This window comes from Colobus angolensis, unplaced genomic scaffold, assembly GCF_000951035.1.
Source record: "Colobus angolensis palliatus isolate OR3802 unplaced genomic scaffold, Cang.pa_1.0 Scaffold176, whole genome shotgun sequence".
NCBI lineage: Eukaryota > Metazoa > Chordata > Mammalia > Primates > Cercopithecidae > Colobus > Colobus angolensis.
The window spans coordinates 584,621-604,198 of record NW_012114888.1 but is presented as its reverse complement, the minus strand read 5'-3'; the positions used below and the strand labels follow the sequence as shown (position 1 = coordinate 604,198).

The 19,578-nt window shown below is 42.0% G+C and overlaps 1 protein-coding gene across 1 annotated transcript in view; it reads left to right on the top strand.

Moving 5' to 3' along the window:
- Nucleotides 1–19,578, top strand: part of EFHC2 (EF-hand domain (C-terminal) containing 2) — a 202,790-nt gene that overhangs the window by 174,678 nt on the left and 8,534 nt on the right. The window contains exons 13-14 of the mRNA XM_011938658.1: nucleotides 337–429; nucleotides 12,778–12,883. Of these exons, the coding sequence (XP_011794048.1) occupies nucleotides 337–429; nucleotides 12,778–12,883 (199 nt within the window). The remainder of the gene's footprint in view (nucleotides 1–336; nucleotides 430–12,777; nucleotides 12,884–19,578) is intronic.

Below are 19,578 nucleotides of genomic sequence, written 5' to 3'. Positions count from 1 at the left end.
AGAACCGTTTTTGACTAGTGGTCAAGAATGCAGATCAATTACTTAGAGCAACACTTGTGGCTGCGGCCTTAATAGGCTGTACTGTCACCAACCAAGAATCTGCATCTTGAAGGAAAAGCCTTTGTAAGGATGGAGTCTGGTGGCCTCTGAAATAGAAAAAGTTGATGAAATGAAATATGACTGTTCTTCCTTATTGTGAATCCCAATGCCAATTTTCATACTTCCATGTGTACATTCTCAGGAAACATCACAAATGTATTTTCTTTCGTATAATATGTAATTGTTACTAAAGGTATACAAGGTATATAAAAGCTCATTTACTCTGTTTTAATGCAGAAAAAATGTATTACCCACCAAAGACATTAAAAGGCTGTGCAAATCCTCCAGATTACCTCTGAGTGATGATCTTCTAGAATCCTTATTGTCAAGGTAAGTTAGAGTTCCACTCTTGATAGGGATTGGCCTGTATAGTTTTATCTGGGGGACCATTCCTGGTTTTACATCTCCCTTTAATTATCCTTGATTTACCCTTAACTGTTTTGATTATATTATTGGTGACCTACCTCCATTTAAGTGTTACTGAAGGAAAAGTTTGTCTTGATTTTGAATGTTAGAGAGCCTATTACAAATTATTATTTTATCTTTTTAACATGAATACACACTTATATATCCACAGATTCCTGGAGCAAAATGAAATACACAACTTTATTGGTTAGGAGGACATTAGATGTAAAATTCAGGGCAGGTTTTTCAAAGCAGCAGTTCCTGATAGCTACAGACATGCAGTAAGAGAACCTAGGGTTATTATCATGGGGCTCTGTCCTGATAGAGCACCAGATGTAAAACATAGAGATTATGATGCTGTAAAAGGAGAGCATGGTGAACTGCTTTCTAAAACACATCCATTCTACTGTTGAACCTGACTTTTGATTTCCTGGCATGTTCCTCTCAGCCACCTAGACTCCAACCACCTCTTATGCGTCCTATAGCATCACTCACTCTAGCTCCTCCTCTGACTTATATATCTTGATAGTTCTGACATTTTTGGCTGTGTTCTAGGCATTGTGATCATTGTTTTGGATACATTATCTCATTTACTTTTTGAGTACAGCTTGGTGAGGTCGGAACTGTTATCCTTTGTATCTCATACATAAGGATGCTGAGGTTTAGAGAGACAAGGTATTTTGCCCAAAGTCACATAGTGTGGAAGAAGAAGAGCTGTGAATTGAATCCTGAACTTTTCAAAGGCACATCCTCTGCTTCTAATTATTTTGAGTTACTGTCTACAAATAGCCAGTAGATTAGAATGTCTTGACAGTTCTACCTCTTCCTTACTGCCTGCGTCTACTCTCTCCTCTCCATTTCCACTATCGTCATTCTTGTTCTGACCCATATTGCTTCTTAAATACTGCAGTGCCACCACATTGGTCTTTCATCCACGAGTCTCTAAATGTTTAAATCCATCTTTACATGTAGCAGCTAAGTACCTTCTAAGAGCAAAAATACATGACATCATATTGCACTTTTACTCACAAACCTTCTGTGGTGTCTCTTTGCTCTCTAAGGAAGGACCATCTCTTTAAGTTTGAATTAAGCTCCTTCTCCATAGTGGGGCTTAGGGTTGACAGTTGGAGCATTGTTCTCAAATAGGGTCTGAAGTGGGGAGTCCTTGTTTGAGACAAAAGGAGAAACCAAAGGAACAGGTAAAGCCAAATTCTATGTCAGAGAACTAGGGTCCAAGGTGTCAGGAGGGAAACCCAGAAGAGGGCAAATCTAGTTGGATGTGTGTGTGCATTGAATCGACCTGGAATAATTTTCTAGATTATCAACTCTATTTGTTTTGTTTTGATTTTGTTTTTGTTTAACCCTATTTGCTTTTATTTGCTAGCAGCCATGTGAGGGATCCTGCTGTAAAGGAACTGAGATGAAGTAGGCAGGCCTTGGACTCAGAGTTCTTCACAGTTATCATCCCCCACCCCCAAAACTCCCTTTCCTGTTCCCAGTAGTGTAGCCACATGGGCCATTTAGCATTTTATGCATATACCTCCTGCCTTCTCTGGCTCCCCCCCCCTTTTTTTTTTCCTCTGGCCTTTTCTCTTGCTATTTCTTCAGTAGGCAATAGCTCCCAATGGTTTTCACTTGCTGAAAGCTTGCTCTTCCTTCAAGACCCATTTCAAGTGGCACTACGTCCATGAAGCTCTGTTGCATTTGTTTGGCTGATCATCAGAGTGATTATCTCCTCCTAAGAATTCTCACAGCACTATTTATGTGTCTCTTTATCCCTTACCTTGTAATGAAGAGTTGTGACTTGAACTTTGATTCATTCAGATGCAGACACTGCTTCTGTTTGATTTACCACCTATAAATAACCAATGGGTTGTCACATCCTGACAATTTTACCCCCCTCCTCCACTCCCATCTCTTAAATTCTTTGAGTCCACTTATTAGCTGTGTGATCTTATGCATGGGTTTTGACCTGCCTGAACCTCAGATTCCTTATCTCTTGAATGAGATAACAGTACCTGTTTCCTAGTGGTTAGGAGGATTAATTGAGATAACATACATAAAGTACCCAGCACAGTACCTCGTGCAAAGAATTGATTGAGGACTAGGAGAGAAATTAAAGTCAGGGACCTTAGACCACACACTCGGACTTAGAAATGAACTGGAAGAAACCTGTGTCTTTCTATGTAGAGGAAGCCATGTTTTACAACAATTGGATCTGAATGCCTTTCACACATTAAGCTGTCTTCTAGTCAGGAAGCTGTGGATGTTTATTAGATTATCTTTTGATGGCCTTGAGGATGAGTTGTCCTGGAAAGTCCAGTAATGTGGGAGCCTGGCCTCTGGAGGACCTACATGTTTCTCATCCAGTGCTGAGGCCACCAAGTCATCATCCTCTCATTCTCTCAGCAGACTGTTTTGTCTTTGCCTTTACGATTTGACATTAAATGCAAAAAGATTGTTTCAGAACTTGCTTCGAAGTCGTCTCAGTCTCTGAATACATCTGTCTCCAAGCCCAGCTTAGCTTTGAGGAGGTCATCCCGCTCAGCTGCTAAGCAGACCATGTTCAGTCTAACTTTGCCTCTAATTGTGCAGTGACCCTTCTCCACACTCAGGGGAAACTTCAGACTAATCAGATTAGAAAATGTCTCATTCCCATTCCCCTCTCCCTCCAATATGCCCTGCCATGATTTGGGTCACATGCTTGGTGTTTTGCATCATCTCTGCAGATTCCTTTCAAAGACTGCCCTAATTCCTAATGGGCCCATCAGCCTACAGCTTACATTTATATTCTGCATTCTTATTGTTCCCCACAGACTCCACAGGGCTTTACAGAGCCCTGACCAGAGTCTCTTTCTGCACAGCCCTCCTTATGGCACGCTAAGCCAGAGCCCCCTCTGACGTCTGCAGTCTCCCGTGGGAGGCAGGCATGGAGCTTGTTGACTTTGTTCAATGCACGCTCTTGCCCAGTAGTAGTTTTACCTGCCTTGGGATGAAGCTAGGCAGCAGTTGAGCAGCCGTGTAACCCTGCTGTGTGAATTCAGATCAGGAGATGAAAAACAATATGGCTAAAGGGTTGGATGTTTTCTTTCACCCAGTAATTGCTATCCATGTATTTCTCCTAACCCTATATTTTGGTACCAGGATTTTCCTTCTACCCCATTCCCATTTTTTCTTATAATTTAGCTTGGCCTTTTCCTATTATGTTAGCATAACTCAAACTGGAATTAAGACTTCAAAATCTTTTTGTATCTGGTTACGTCAGCCCCTGTCAGTTTGTGCTGTGGGAGCTGGTATAAGGTCACCTTACATACCAAACAAATTCATTTCATTAACGTACAGAGCATCAGACTCAAATGTTCTTATAGTGGTAGCGATTATCCATTAATAATAGGAGTGACGCTTTGTATTGATGTAGTGCTAAAGGCCTTAGAATATTTTGCAAGTTTTTGAGCATATTAAAAGGTACATTTTAATTGACAGTAGGCATTATTCCTCATTTCATAAGTGTAAACTCTGAGGTATAAGGGGAGTCTTTCGCTGAAGACTGTGCTCCAGGCCAAGATGAGCCTCTAATGGAAGCAGAACTACAATTCCCTAAGATAACTCTAAGCCTTTGCCTCTGAGCTCCTGGGGGTAGGGACTAGACCTCATTCATTTTTGCAGCCTCAAAGACTTGTCCTGTGCTAATGCACTGTACACGGGGGAGGAAAACATGGGCTTGGTATCCACCAGAGCTGCTCCTGCCTCTGCAGGTCAACTCTACTGCTTCCTGGCCATGCGATTCTTGGGCATTTACTCAACCCCTCTGAGCCTTCATTTGGATATTAATGTTCCTCTGTAATAATAAGCAAGAAATTCTGATTCTTAGACCGTAAGAGGTAGAGGGAATTCTGAAGTCATTCCATTCTGTATTCTTCGTGGGACTGGGAAGGAAAGAGGCAGCCTTCTCCCCTAATTGTGGCCTTCTGAATCTAGACTTGGAATAACTAGAGATTCAAGTGCAACTCTCCCCCAGCAGCTCTGTCCTGAGCTAGACTTTTATAGTTGGCTTTGGGTTCCGTGGAATGCCTTAGAACTGGCCTCCCAAGAGAGCTGGTGCCTCATCCAGAAATATCAGTTAAAATGGAAAAAGTTAACAGGGCTTTAAAATCATCTCATTATAGTCTACCCAGCCCTGCCCCCTGCCCTGCTCCCAGAGGCAGGGTTAGGGCTCCTGTGATTTCACCCAACAATACCTGGCAGTGAGGGTGAAGGGCAAGGGCTGAGCCATGTGGTAGCTATTGTGGCAGAGTGTTTGGTGTACTGATGAAGTTTTCAGAGAGAAGCCCCTTCTCTCTGTCTCTCCCTTTTTCCTACTTTGTGTGCTTTCTCCTCTCTCTCTGTCTCTTTGTCAGACACATCCACCCATCCAGATGCTTTCTACCTTTTCAAATGTAAGGAAATTTCTAGTTGAAAAGACTTTTCTTTTAAATCCCAAACCATGTGGACAGAGTATCGACTCTATGTACAGTCCTTACCTGGCAGCTGTGACCCACCTCACAGAGATCTGTGCTGTAGTCAGAATTGGAATTTAGAGGCACGACTATTTAGAGATAACCAGAGTTACTTGTTGGCAACTTGACGCTGGGGCCCAGAGCTCCACCACTTCTCAAATGTCTGGCCTTGATGACTTTTACCAGGTGTTTCGGGATGCACCCCTGGGTTTGTTGGGTAATGGACTGAAACCAAATACAACTGAGTCAAAAATGGATCTTCACCATCTTCTCTCCCTTCCAGACCATTCCCCTAAATGATGGGGTGACCTTTGCAATAGAGGAGAAGAAGGCTCCTCTTCAGCAAAATACAGCTGCCACTGAGCCTTTTACCTCTACCAAGGGTGGAAATAGAGCAGCTCATGATTATTCCCCATAGCAAGGAGATGGATGGCTTCTGTGGTTTTCAAGCCATTTATCGTTTTGGGGAGGGAGAGTATGAACATCAGTCAAACGTCACATCAGACTCAGTTCTAAGAACTCCCACCTAGCAAGACATCAGGAAGCATGTTCGAGGGGTCGTATTATCTAGAAAGGAACCAGAGGAATTGCCTTCCCTCCCCCTTTTTCCACAAACATGTCTCTGAGTTTGTGTAGTGGAGAAAATGGTGGATTCGTGAGTATCAAAGGGAAAGAAGAATTTATGGAGGTTTTAGGAAAACACTTTCACACTGTGAGCTAGGACTTGAAAGTAAGAAGGCTGACTTTTTAACAAGCGTAGAAACACTTCAAAGCCAGAATTAGTGCTGCCCTTTAGGGCAGTCACCCTGGAAGGCTGCACACTGATTCCAACAATGTGGCCATAGAAAGTTCTTCTTTGGAATTGCCTTCAAAGCCTTTTGAAAAGAATTTCCTCCAGAGTGGCAAATCTTTGTCCTTTGACCATGGATCAGAGTTTTAACAAGAGCCAATGTCGTTTGGAGAGGAGTGAAGCAGGGGACTCAGGTGGAGAATTGGGACCACGTTTTTTATGGAAAGCACAGCATGGCGATGAAATAAGGAGATTTATCTTCTATACGATTCATAGGCTTTTCCAGATTATTTTGAAAGGATGGCTAGGATTTGGTAAATGATGCTTCTAGCCATGAGACAGAGGGAGGCCTCCCTCCTCGATGGCAGACTTGGGAAGATAACCTTCAGGGGTAACTGGAGTCGCTGACTGACTGATTTGTTCTCACTCCTGTAATATTCAGACCTTTCTCTGAACTGCTTCCCTTTCCTCCTCCTCCTCCTCCTCTTCTGACCTATACTATTGTTAGGACTGGAGATCTTCCTTATGTCCTGATTCTCTCCTTACAACCTCATCTAGCAAGCATGGTGTATATTAGAGTGCATGTTATATAGTAAATGATGGCATGAAAAATCACCTTACGTCAGTGGCCCAGGAGGCTACGGGCAGAATTTTGGAGCAGGGAGGAAAACTGAGAGACTCATTCCTCCTGAATATACTCCCGACTAGTAGCACTTCTTTCTTTCCACATCTGACTTTTACATGTTTACTCCCTGGAAAATCATGTCTCAGAGTCTCTCATCTGCTTTTACACTCCTTAAAATTTTATTCGTATCAAACTGACATATGTTGATAGTCAGAAATTATCAAATCATTCTAAAAAGCTTATTTCAACAACAGCAGTCTCTGGCCACATTCTTCTCCACCCCCCAGACCCATTCACAAGAAGGAGCCACTTTTAGCACTTCTAGCTGCTTCTGCTATTTAAAACAGCATGTACATATTGAGTGCACTGCACATGATACCATAATTGATCATTTGCAGATACTGTCTGCTAACTTCCTGTTACAGTGACTGAAAATTTAGCTTAATATTGATTCCCATTGCTATTTATTCTTTTGGAATGCTCTTAGGATCTTCTCTTTATTCCTGGTATTCTGAAAGTTCATGATGAGAGAGAGAGAGGGAGAGAGTGTGTGTGTGTGTGTGTGTGTGTGTGTAACTATATATGGATTCATTCTGCTTAACACCCTATAGGCTCTTCTAGTTTGGAGTCACTGTCCTTTGGTTCTGAGAAATTTTCTATTAATTATTTAATAATTTCTTCTCTATTATGAGAACTCCTGTTGCTAAGATTTTAAGGCCAAGTGTGGTGGCTCACACCTGTAATCCCAGCACTTTGTGAGGCCGAGGCAGGAGGAGACTTGAGCTCAGGAGTTCTCGGCCAGCCTGGCAACATAGTGAGACCCTGTCTCTACAAAAATAAAAATAAAAAAATTAGCCAGGCATGGTGGTGCGTGCCTGTAGTTGCAGTTACCCAGTAGACTGAAGCTGGAGGATCACTTAAGCCTGGGAGATCGAGACTGCAGTAAGCTATAATCGTGCCACTGCACTCCAGCCTTGGCAACAGAGCAAGACTCTGTATGAAAAATAAATAAATAATAAATAGAAAGATTTTAGATCTCTCGAATTTGGATATTTTCTCTCCCAGATTTTCTTTTTCATTAGGATGCATTTACTAAGGGATTTGCTTAAGTTTGCATTCCAGCCCTTCTACTGCGTCTTTTACTATCATATTAATATTTTTCATTCCAAGAGCACGTTTTTCATCCAGATATTCCTTTCTTGTAGTCTTCTGTTCTTTTTTCAGGAATGTAATACATCCTCATATCTCACATCTTTCCCTTCGTTCCCTGAATTGCCGTTGGTTCCTTTTTTTTTTTTTTTTTTTTTTTTTTTTTTTTTGAGTTGCTGTTTTGGCTTCTGTCTTTAATGTTGGTCGGGGGAAGGGGTTTGTTGATTAATGGATTTCACTGCCCAGTCAACTCCTGAGGCTTCCTTTTATTAGAGAATCCCCAGAAGCTGGAATCTGGAGATTTCTCTTTAACCATTCAGAGTATGGAGAGAAGAATCCTACCTTCTCCTGCAAAGATAGGAGGGAGGGTGTGATGGGGGAAAGGGAGAGTTTAAGCATGGCCACTGGTATTCTAGGAATAGAAAAGGGGAAGGAAGGCGCCTGACCGCCCCTCGTCTTCTGCACTCCATTTTGCCTCCTCTCCCCAAACTGGAGCTTCCTTCCTTGAATTTCTCTGGCGAACAAGCCTCTGCTCTCTACAGGGAGGAGCATAGTATGGAAGAAGATACTTGGCAGTTCAGTTGCTGTTGCTCTTGCTTTCTTCAGGCTTTTTTTTTTTTTCTTTTGAGACGGAGTCTCGCTCTGTCGCCCAGGCTGGAGTGCAGTGGCACGATCTCGGCTCACTGCAAGCTCCGCCTCCCGGGTTCACGCCATTCTCCTGCCTCAGCCTCCCAAGTAGCTGGGACTACAGGTGCCCGCCGCCACACCCAGCTAATTTTTTGTATTTTTAGTAGAGATGGAGTTTCCTCTGTGTTAGCCAGGATGGTCTTGGTCTCCTGACCTCGTGATCCGCCCGCCTTGGCCTCCCAAAGTGCTGGGATTACAGGCCTGAGCCACTGCACCCGGCCCCTGCTTTCTTCAGGCTTTCAAACAATCGGTGTTTTCAGTGCCACACCGTATCCCTCCCTTTATTGGCACCTGGAGTCAGCAGTTACTCAGTCTCCCAGGAATTTTGTGGGCCAAATCAACTGGACTCTGAGTGCCCTCTCCCCACTGACAGGGACATTTAGCGTTCAGCTTCTCTTCCTCAGCTCTGCCAAGTTATTTACCAATCCTCTGTTTACTTTTCATCTTGAAAAGAGTTTGACGTCTCTACTCTACCATTGTCTTTTTTCCAATTCTCTTTGTCATTGTGGGTTATAACCTATTTTTATTATTTTTTGGTCATTTTGGTAGGATTTGGGGGAAAAGGGAGAGAAATATTTGTGATTGATTCATCGTGATTTACTGCAACTCTATCTACTTCCCAAGAGCAAAGAATTCTTCCAAGAAACATGAGCTAGTTTTATTCCTTTTGATTGAAATATCCTTTGTTCTTTTCTCCCTTGTGCCTCTTGGGGGGATTCCCACACACACTGAGATCCTCTAAGACAGAACTGAAAAGAAAAGCTTGAAGTATTTTACCACATTACCACAACTCTTCCTTTAGGCCTGGCTCTGGGATTTTGGAAAGATGAACTCGTTCAAGCATTTTTTCTCAAAAAAATTTAGACATTATTTCTGAGCTATGTATACTTTTATTCAGTGGACCTTCCTGAATATCATTTGATTCCTAAATATTATTCTCAAATGTCCCCCTAAATGGATAAATGGTTCAGTGTTTTGAGTCTGACATATGAACTGGGCAGAAAGGAAGACTGGGTGTTATGAGGTAACAGGTAAGTATCAGAGTTAGTGGTAACAAAGTCTAATAATAGGACTTCCTGTGGTGACTTCCAGAAATTTTCCAGTCAGTTCCAGTGCCATCATCTAGGGCAAATGCAAATTCAGGCATAGGGACTCAGATAAGAGGAACTTCAGGAGGACTTTCTAAGGAAGCAACATTTGAAATGGGACTTTCCAGACAAAGGGACCAGAAGTGCAAATGCCTTGCATTTCTGCCAGCAATCTTGGCATGATCAGGGAACTAGAAGAAGGCTAGTTTACCTGAAACATTGTAAACAGAGAGAGTTTTCAAGTGAGGAGATGTAATCAGAGAGGCCATCAGCAGCCAGATTAAGTTGGGTCTTATAAACCCTGATAAGGAGTTTAGCTTGTGTTCTAAGTGGATTGGGAAGCCACTGGAGGATTGCAAGCAAGAAAGTGATTGATCTGTGTTTTAGAAAGAGCACTGTGGTGGAGGATGGTCTGCAGCAAGGTAAGAGTAGAGGTAGCAAGACCAAGACAGGAAGTTATTGCTATAATCCAGATGAGAGACAATAGTGGCTTGGAATTAGGGAGTGGTAAAAGAGATGCAGAGAAATAGATAGACTTGTTATATGCTACAGTGGTAGAACCCACAGGACTGCTTAGTGGATTGTATATGAGGAGTGAAGTCTGATGTGATCCTAGATTTATTTGGTAGTCTTTGACTGGTTCCCAGATTACTAGGATACTATACTTCTGAAACCCCTAAGATTGAGTAAGTGCCTCTTATAATTGATGTAATGGGAATTTACTGACAAATTCTGCACTTTAAGAACAGACAGAAGAACTTATGTTATTGATGATCTCCTCAAGTCTCCCAATTTTATAACTTTAAATACCTTCTATATGGCTAACGACTCCCACATTTGTATCCTCAAATGGACTACTTCCTTGAGCTTCAGACTCATAGCCCCACTTTCTCACTTTCCATCCAAATGCGGCATAAACAAAACTGAGCTCATGATCTTTCCAACCTGCAGCCCGTGCAGTCTTTCTCATCTCAGTTAGGGCGGCTCCATTGCTCCAGTTATTCAAGCAGAGGCGTTGGAGTCATCCTGAACACTCTCTGTTTTTCCCTCTCTCTCTTACTATATCTATATCTATCTATCTATCTATCTATCTATCTATCTATCTATCTATCTATCTATCTATCTATCTATAGTCTTTTAGGAATCCCACATTCAAAGTATATTCAGAATTGCCCACTCCTCACTGCCTTCCATGTGCCACTGCCCTCATCTAAACTGCCATTTTCTCTCATCTGGATCCCTGCAAGGGACTTCTAACTGTCCTTGCCACTTCCGCTTTGCCCTCTGTGTTCAACTCTGAATATGTCAGTCAGAGTGATCTTTTAAAAATATCATAAGTCCCTTCTTAGTCTGTTCGGATTGCTACAACAATACCATAAACTAGGTGGCTTATAAACAACAGAAATTTATTGCTCAGAGTTCTCATGGCTGGGATGCCCAAGACCAAGATGACAACAGATTTGGGGCTGATGAGGGCCCACTTCCTGGTTCATAGACGATGCCTTCCCTCTGAATCCTTAAAAGATTACATGGCAGAAGGGGCAAGAGTGCTCTCTGAGGTCTCTTTAATTAATATAAGGGCACTAATCTCATCATGAGGGCAGAGCCCTCACTATCTAATCACCTTTCCTGAAGCCCCAACTCCTAATATCATCACATTGATGTGGTCTCATTATATGAATTTTGAGGGGACACAGACATTCAGAACATTGAAGGTCTCATAACCTTTCTGTATAATATGCTCCAGTGGTTCTTAGTTTTCCTCAGCATAAAAGCCAAAGGTCCTACATGATCTCATTCTTTGACCTTAGCTCCTACTCAGAATGTTAGGAAATGCTTTCTTTCAAGGCTCTGTGCTAAAAAAAAAAAAAAAAAAAAGTTATTACGAGACATCTTTAACTGAGTTTTCATTCTTCCCCCAAAACATACACAAATAAAAGAAATTATGGTCCTACATTTTGGCTATAAATATTTCCATAAACAGAGTATGTCCTTTAAAGGAGTTGAACTGACTAGTGAGCCACAATTTAAAGGGTAAACAGTGGGTAGGGGGCAGTATATTGGAATTGCAGCTTAGAATCCTTGGCCAAAGAAAATGTACACAAAAGAATTACAGAATTCCCCTTTCCCCTCTTCTGGTCACTTTGTTTATTCCATTTTGTTTAGATTGATGAGGCTATGTGACTTCAGCTTGTAACATTTAATTTATTGCTGCTAATTTTTATTAGTTTATAAATATAAGCTATTAATTTTTTAGTACTTTGAGAAGAAAAGAGAAAAATCTTTGGACTGATTAGGAGTATATTTTAAGGGCAGGAGCCTGGAATAGGGTGCCTGGAACAATGTCTAGTGACAACTTTGTACTTTGTATTTTCCTTCAAAAACTGGTGTTACGTGATAATCAGCCTTAAAAACTGGCAGAACATGATCAAATTTAGGATGGGTGGCATTAAGGCATTACACTAAGAAGTATTTTGTGTTTTGGTCATTGTAGCAATTGTGTTGAAATTACTGTATCTTCATGGCCAAAACTCTATTATGGTTAAGGAAGAATTTTAGCCAATGTCCATAATTAGGAAATAGTAGTCAAAGACATTCGTTATTTTTGACCTGTATTTTTATGGTACAGAATAATCATTTGTTAATTTTTTTTCAAAATGAAAATGGGCTGAAGTTTTTCTCATTATAAACTTAAAACCATCAGATGATACACAAAAGTCTAAAGAAAAAGCAAAAATCAGAATCTCTCTTCCCAGAGATATCTATTCTTAATACAAAAGTCTATTGCTACCATACTTTTTCTGTTTTTTAACAGAAGTATAAACCTAAAGTGGGACCATAACTCTACATACTGTTTTACAGCCTCCTTTCTGCTCAACAGTGTATCAAGAACAAATTTATATGATAGCAAATTTGGATCTAAATAACTCCTTTTAATGGCTACATAATAAATGACAAAGGTGCCTTTTATTTTTTCAAACAATATACTGGTAGACAAATGAATCTAGCTTGCCTTAAAGATTTAAAAGGTATGCAATTTAAGAAATATAAGGACATTCTATTTTGCTGACATATAATATCAACTATTAAACTAAAAGGACCTTTAAATATTTTTAACAAAATATCACTATAGTCTTAGTTACTGAATGAGCAAATTTACTTCTGTGGCAACTGCAACAAGTATTTATTGAACACCTACTAAGTGCCAGCACTGATCTTGTTGTTGGGGATATTTTGATGAATTAGATAGGCAAGATCCCTGCTCAAAGAATTTACATTCTGGAGGGTCAGAAGCAATAAGAAATTGTAAGAAATAAGAAAAATCTCAGATATTGAAGCATATATGGTATTATGTTTTCATGATAAAAATTGAAACTGACATTTTGGTCTTGAATTCGGCAGATTGAGTCAAATTATATATTATAATTATATTTTCAGGTTTGAAGACAGTGAAAAACGAATAGATTATAAGTCATTTTTCTCTGCCCTGAACTGGAGAAAGAATCCAGTGCCTGAATTGCAACCAGCATCATACCTTAAAGAGGTAAAATGAACACCTATTTTAAAAACCATCTATGGTTACTTCCCTTGCATGTTTAATATCCTTTATCTTTAAATTATTTTTCATCATAAAATATTAACACCAGTGCTTTTGAAAAGAGTGCTTATGTGTTTCTGGGTATTTGTGTTAAAGGCTAATTTACTTTCCATGCTGAGCAAACATCTGCTCTGTAAAAGCATGACTTTTCTTATGGAGCTGAATTTTTTTTTAACCTCGGTCGCATCCAATTATATGGAAAATAGGATAATAGGTTATAGTTATAAATAGATATAAACACTGTTATCAAGGGATTCTGGTAACATCATCATAAGCCACAAGAACAAATCTCAAATGGTGCCTATGGCAAGAATCCCTAGGGTATCCGTGGCTGTGCACCCAGGTTTGCCATGGGTGAAACAATAGAATATGGGGACGCACATTTCACGGTGGAGCCAAATTTAAAATCAAAATTCCATAGAAAAATGCTTGGTTAGGGAAAACAAAGTTCACGTGATCAGATGGTGCTCTCAACATTGTGGAATTGTCTGAATTCTCTAAGATCTCTTTGGACCAATTGTCTTTAAGAAGTGGGTGGGTGGGTGGTGGTTTGTTTGTATTTTAACATGCTCCAGAAATTGATTTTCTTGGGAAAGTCCCTTGATAAAGCAAATGTCATGTGGTTGATACTCCCAGAAAGGAGGCATTTATTTCTCCCGGTCTCTGCTGACCAGCTCATTCTGGCTGGAGCTGGTCTAGTGCCCCTGGGAATTCCCTCAGGCATGCAGCTACTCCAAGGGCAGCCATAGAACTTCCAGATGGTTGGGGGAAAGTAGTAGCCTTTGGAATCAGACAGAGCTGGGTTTGAATTTTGGCCCTGCCACCTACTTAGCTGAATGACTTTGGGTCAGTTAAGTTACTTATCTTGTTCATTTATGAATGTAATCCCCAGACAAATCAGGATTAAGTATCGACTCTCATCAGGTTCTCTGCTCTAGGCTAGGGTCCAGAGACAAAAATTGTCATTGCTACCTTTGAGGGGCCCACTACTGATGCGGGAATTGGTACCCTCATGATTTGGAGTGTGGCGTGATACAGCCTGCATGGGATTCTATGGGATAGGAGGTAGCTGCTTCTAAACAGACTGGGGGGAACAGGAAGTATTTTCAGGGGAGGTGACATTTGAAATTTCAGTGATGAGTAGTAAGAGTTAGCAAGGTAGGAAAGTGACATGGTCTGGAAAAAGCATTTCCAACAGAATTCTCTGGACATGGGACAGCATGGTACTTGTACAGAACCAGGAGGAATTGGTGTGGCCGGAGCAAAGGCACATGGGGAAGAGGTGAAAAGGATAAAGCTGGAGATACCTGCAAGGGTAACATTTGAATATTGTCCTGCGAGGTCTGGAGACCACTGACTAACTTCAAGGAAGACAGCAACATGATCAAGAGTGCCCTTTACACAGAACTTGCTTTGGCTGGATGGTCAGTGGACTGGAGATGGAGTCTCACTCTGTCACCCAGGCTGCAGTGCAGTGGTGCGATCTCAGCTCACCACAATCTTCACCTCCCAGGTTCAAGCGATTCTCCTGCCTCAGCCTCATGAACAGCTGGGATTACAGGCACGTGCCACCACACCCGGCTAATTTTTGTATTTTTGGTAGAGACAAGGTTTCACCATGTTGGCCAGGCTGGTCTCGAACCCCCGACCTCAAGTGGTCCACCCGCCTTGGCCTCCCAAAGTGCTAGGATTACAGATGTGAGCCACCACGCCTGGTCATGGAGTTTCTTGTCCTGTTGTCCCCATAAATAACGGCAAACACTTAAAGCATTTACTGTGTGCCAACTACTGTTCTAAGATCTCAAAATCACTTAGCTTATTTAATTCTCTTAGCAATCTTAGGTACTTTTATTATTCCCAGTTTAGAGATGAGGAAGTTAGATAAACAGCAATGTAAGGCAGAGTCAGAATTTTAACTCAGGTCTCTTGCTGCAAAGAATAAAAAAGAAAACTGTCCTTCAAATATAATTCTTTTTGAAGATACTAGATTGGATTAACCCAAATCTGAAATACTATCACAAAAACAAATCAGTACTGTCATTTGCCCTGATAACCCTTTCATTCTTATCCATGTGAATATTTAATTTTTACATACAAATAGAAACATGGTAGATGGGATTTATATTCTTCTGCCTTTTCATTGAATGTTCTAGTAGTCTGTATTGACTGTATCCCTATGTCTCTTTAGGACTGCTCTCCACAGCCCTTTACTGTGCTCTGACCCTGCCCAGGCCAGTCCTTGGCAGCTGACCTTTGTAGGCCACATGAGTGGGTCCCCTAGCCCTCTGGCCTCCAGTTGGGTTGACCAGTGGGATGCACTAGCAGGAGAGTAGAGGGTGAAAGGAGAGAGCAATCTTCTTCCTCCCTGCCAGTCACAGCAGATTGACGGCCTCCTCCTTCAAAGTCCACAGCACTTGTCTAGAGGCTCTTTGCATATGGCTGGCCACTCTAGGCTCTGGTGACCACCTTCATGTGCCCCTTCAGCCTCAGGCGGTAGTAATGGCTCCCTGCTGTTATAAACCCAGGGGATTATCCCCTGTTGGTTTTAAACACTTCCCACAACTTTGTAACTAGTCACTTTATTAAACTCTTCTCCATTTCCACAGTTTGCATATGTCCTCCATTTCCCGTGAGACCCTGAATAATATATAGGACATACCTATTTTTGCTATAATCCTTTGTCATTCTTTTCCTTACTTTCTACTTCTCTCTTTCTTCTTCCATTCCACTCAGTCCACCACCCAAATGTTTACCTCTGTGTTGGGGATTTTATTTCATCATGTATTGTGTGAAAATATGATTATACCACATGCATTTATCTGGAGTATGCTTTTCTTTCTTAATCATGGAAAATTTCCCTAGTTTTATATGTATAGACCTAAACCATTCTTAATAGCTGTAGTGTGAATATATAATAATTTATTAATCTCTTTTTTTTCTTTTTTTTTTTTTTGAGACGAAGTCTTACTCTTGTTGCCCAAGCTGGCGTGATCTTGGCTCACTGCAACCTCCACCTCCCAGGTTCAAGCGATTCTCCTGCCTCAGCTTCCTGAGTCGCTGGGACTATAAGCACATGCCACCATGCCTGGCTAATTTTTTTGTATTTTTAGTAGAGACAAGTTTTTACCATGTTGGCCAGGCTGGTCTTGAACTCCTGACCTTGTGATCCGCCCGCCTCGGCCTCCCAAAGTGCTGGGATTACAGACATGAGCCACCATGCCTGGCTCTGTTAATCTACTCTTTATTGACAGGCATTCAGGTTGTTTTTTATTTTGCCTCTGAAAATATACCTTACTACTTACTACTTTAAATTTTATTTTCCTGATGACTATTGAGTTTGAATGAGATCCAGTCATCTTTTTGTACTACAACCTACAGTAAGAAAGATTTTTTTTTCATAACAACACAGCATGCACATATATAATGGAATCTAAGTTTCATGGATTAATACTGTTCTGACTACATGTGGTGCAGTATGATACATTCTTTTCTTTTTTCATTTCTCTCTTCCTTTCTTTTCTTTTCCTTTTTGTCATTACCCACCACCTCTTTTTCTCCTCTCTTTTGAATGTTGTTCATGACCCATTAAATTGATTTCATGACCCACAAAAAGATCACCATACACACTAGAAGAGAATTCACCACATGGGATGGCCAAAGATCCACTCTGCCTTTAATCACCTCTCCCCAGTTTCATCACTTTTCAACTCTGTCAACCGGGATAGGTATCTAGCCCTGGACCTCAGATGCTTTTGAGAGGCAATGTAGAACAGAAGGTCTCCAATCACAGGGACCCTGGTTCAAATCCTTAGCTCTACGATCAACTAACTGGGTAACTTTTTACAAATTACTCAACCTTTCAGGTTTTCCCATCTCAAAAATGGCCATAAGAATAGTTCTTCCATTAGGGTTGTGAGGATTAAGGAAATCAATATACACAAGTCACTTATCACAATACCTCTGCCATAGTAAGGGCTTAAGTGTTGGATGCTATTATTTTTTGTAAAATGGAGATGTCTTACTTTCCTCAAGTCAGGGGGCTGGGCAGTCCCTGCCAAGGTTAAGATGGGAGATTCTCTTCTTAATGGCAAGAGAATGGTTCTAGGCCAGGAATGTCACATCAGAAACAGCTTGGGCTTCAGCACTAGGTTCTTCTAATTGCATTTCATTTATGGTGAGAACTTTACTCATAGGGCCTCATCAGTTCTGCTGATAAAGCCTAGAAATATTTCAGTCTGCAGGAGGCATTCGGAAAGGACTATTCTTTTTCAGCCAATTAAAAAGAAAAGAAAATAGATATAAAATGGTACCTGATCAATTTCACCAACAATGAGAACTAAACTAGATTCCAAAGAGTTTGAAGCACTCTGGTACTGATAAGCTTGTTATTATTTCATAAAGAAGACATAAAATAGCTTGGGAATGTTACCAGTGAGTCTATAATCTCATGTGAAAATATTTAGCATGAAAGGGTTGAGCACAATGTTGAATAGTTTATACAGTAGAATACAGGAGCAAAAAGTATAATATCTACTGACCCATGTAAGTGTGCTCACATGTTATTAATAATGTTGAATAATGCCCTGAAACACTGCTGGGTCAGAGTTTGTCACAGGTGGGGTTCTCCAGGAAGCAGATGGAATCTAATGTGTAGGATATTTATTTAGGAGTGTCCTTGGGATCATCTCCCATGGAAGGTGGGGGAAAAGAAGAAGAGTGGGCAGAGGGAGAAGTTGAACTGTGATGCAAGCCCAGAGATAGCCTTGTCTAACCCATAGGGAGCTCTGGAGTTAGCATGTCTTTTCAGTGTTGTCCTGAGTTGGGCCAGAATGGCCTGGCCTTTGTCCCGGTGGGTTGGTTCAAGAAGAGATATGACTTTGTGTGGCGTGGCTCTTTGCAGCCAAGACATGTTTGTAGCTCAGGAAATCCATGAAGGGGACTCCCAGCAGCTGGGCCACCAAATCCCTCCTCAAGGGGATTCTGGATAGTATATCACAGCTTGGCAACCAACTACTCTTGAAGCCCCGTTGACTGTTACTTGGTATCAACTGAGAGCCTGGCAGTGTGACAGCCTCCTCCCCAGCTGGTTCCCTGGTTATTTCCTAGCCTTCTATTCATAGTAGGGAACTGAGAGGAGAGTGGTTATGCCATAAGAGACCATGGTGGAGTCAGACTAGATGTCCTGGGGGCGCAACTGGGCAGAGAAAACCTCCCAGTTATGACTTTGGGGATTGCCAACGTTTGAGGAGTCTTCCATAGCCAGTCACATGTAGGGCTTCAGGGTAAGATCCATCAGGTTGTGAAGGCATCCCAGCCCTGAGTGTGAAGTGATGAGACCAAAGGTCTTTTGAGAACAAGGAATGGCAGGCTGAGCTCCTATGTGGAAGCAAGGCTTAAATGGAGGCCCCAGGGTTGGGGAGCTGCACCCTTCCTCCAGTATATGAGCCTGACAGGCTGGCTCAGGTTAAAGTTTCAGAGGTGTTATGGAGAGCTCTGTAGAAGTTACCAGGACAGGCCACCACCTGGAACCTGGATATTTTTACTCCTGGGCTGAATATTGTCATCAGCAGGATCTCATTTCTGGACTGGGAATCTTACTGAGAAATAAAAAGAAACTTATTGGCTGATGAAAGCTGAGTAGGCCTCAGTACTAGATTCAACTCTAATTCTGTCTGCATCAGCATGAATGGATAGGATGGATGTTATGGGTGGAAATTTGGGACACCTTCCCAGTCTAGTGTGACTAACCATGATGGGGTGAGAAGGGAGAGGCCAGAAACCAGGAACAAGACCACAGGATTCAGCCAACCACAGGCTGAGTAGGGGTGTGGTCTGGTCCACAAGACTTGAGATTGGAAGGGAGTTCTAGCAGGGCATCCCTCCAAAACAGTGAGCATAGTGATGGGGAATCTTGAAGTTAGCACCATTCGGCAATCAGAGGAAGCCACTCAGCAGGCTCAAACCAAGCTTTCACCCTGCCAAGGGGACAGAACTGGCTAAGTCCCTAAACCCGTGAGGTTACAGCAGGAAGTACGCAGCATACTCAAAGGGATCCTGGAGATGGATTTGATAAAGGGACTGGTTGATGGGGTGGGTGGGGTTAAGGGACGCGGGGGAGGGTGGAGCCCTCAGGGACTGGCAAGAACGGGAGAAGCAGGGAGGGACTGGGGGACTGGTGTTATTGGAGCCCAGCAGAGGAGCTGGAACTATAGCAGCAGGTAGAGTAGTGTAGCCACTATAGCCACTCCCAAACCATGGCCTGGCATGGAGGCAACAGGGTAAAGGGAAGTAAAATCCATACTCTGACCTCTTGCTTCTCCTGTTTTCTGATCTCCTGATGCTGCTTCACATTGGCTGAACCCACCAGAAGCCAGAGAGCAAGGAAGCTTGAGGAGTGATGCAATCCACAGAGTCGGTCTCCCAGGGCAGAAAGCAGAGTGAAAAGGGCAAAGAATGGATCTTGAGGGGCAAATGGAGACTGACCCAGCACAATCTGTTACCAGAATAAAGCCTTGAGCTCAGAACAAGCCCCACAGCCAGGATAAAAGCCAGATCTACACTAACTGCTTCTGGGGCTTGGTCTGCTGGATTTGAGGACCAGTTTCCTGGACTCAGAGGTGGCTCCCCTACATGTGCTTGTC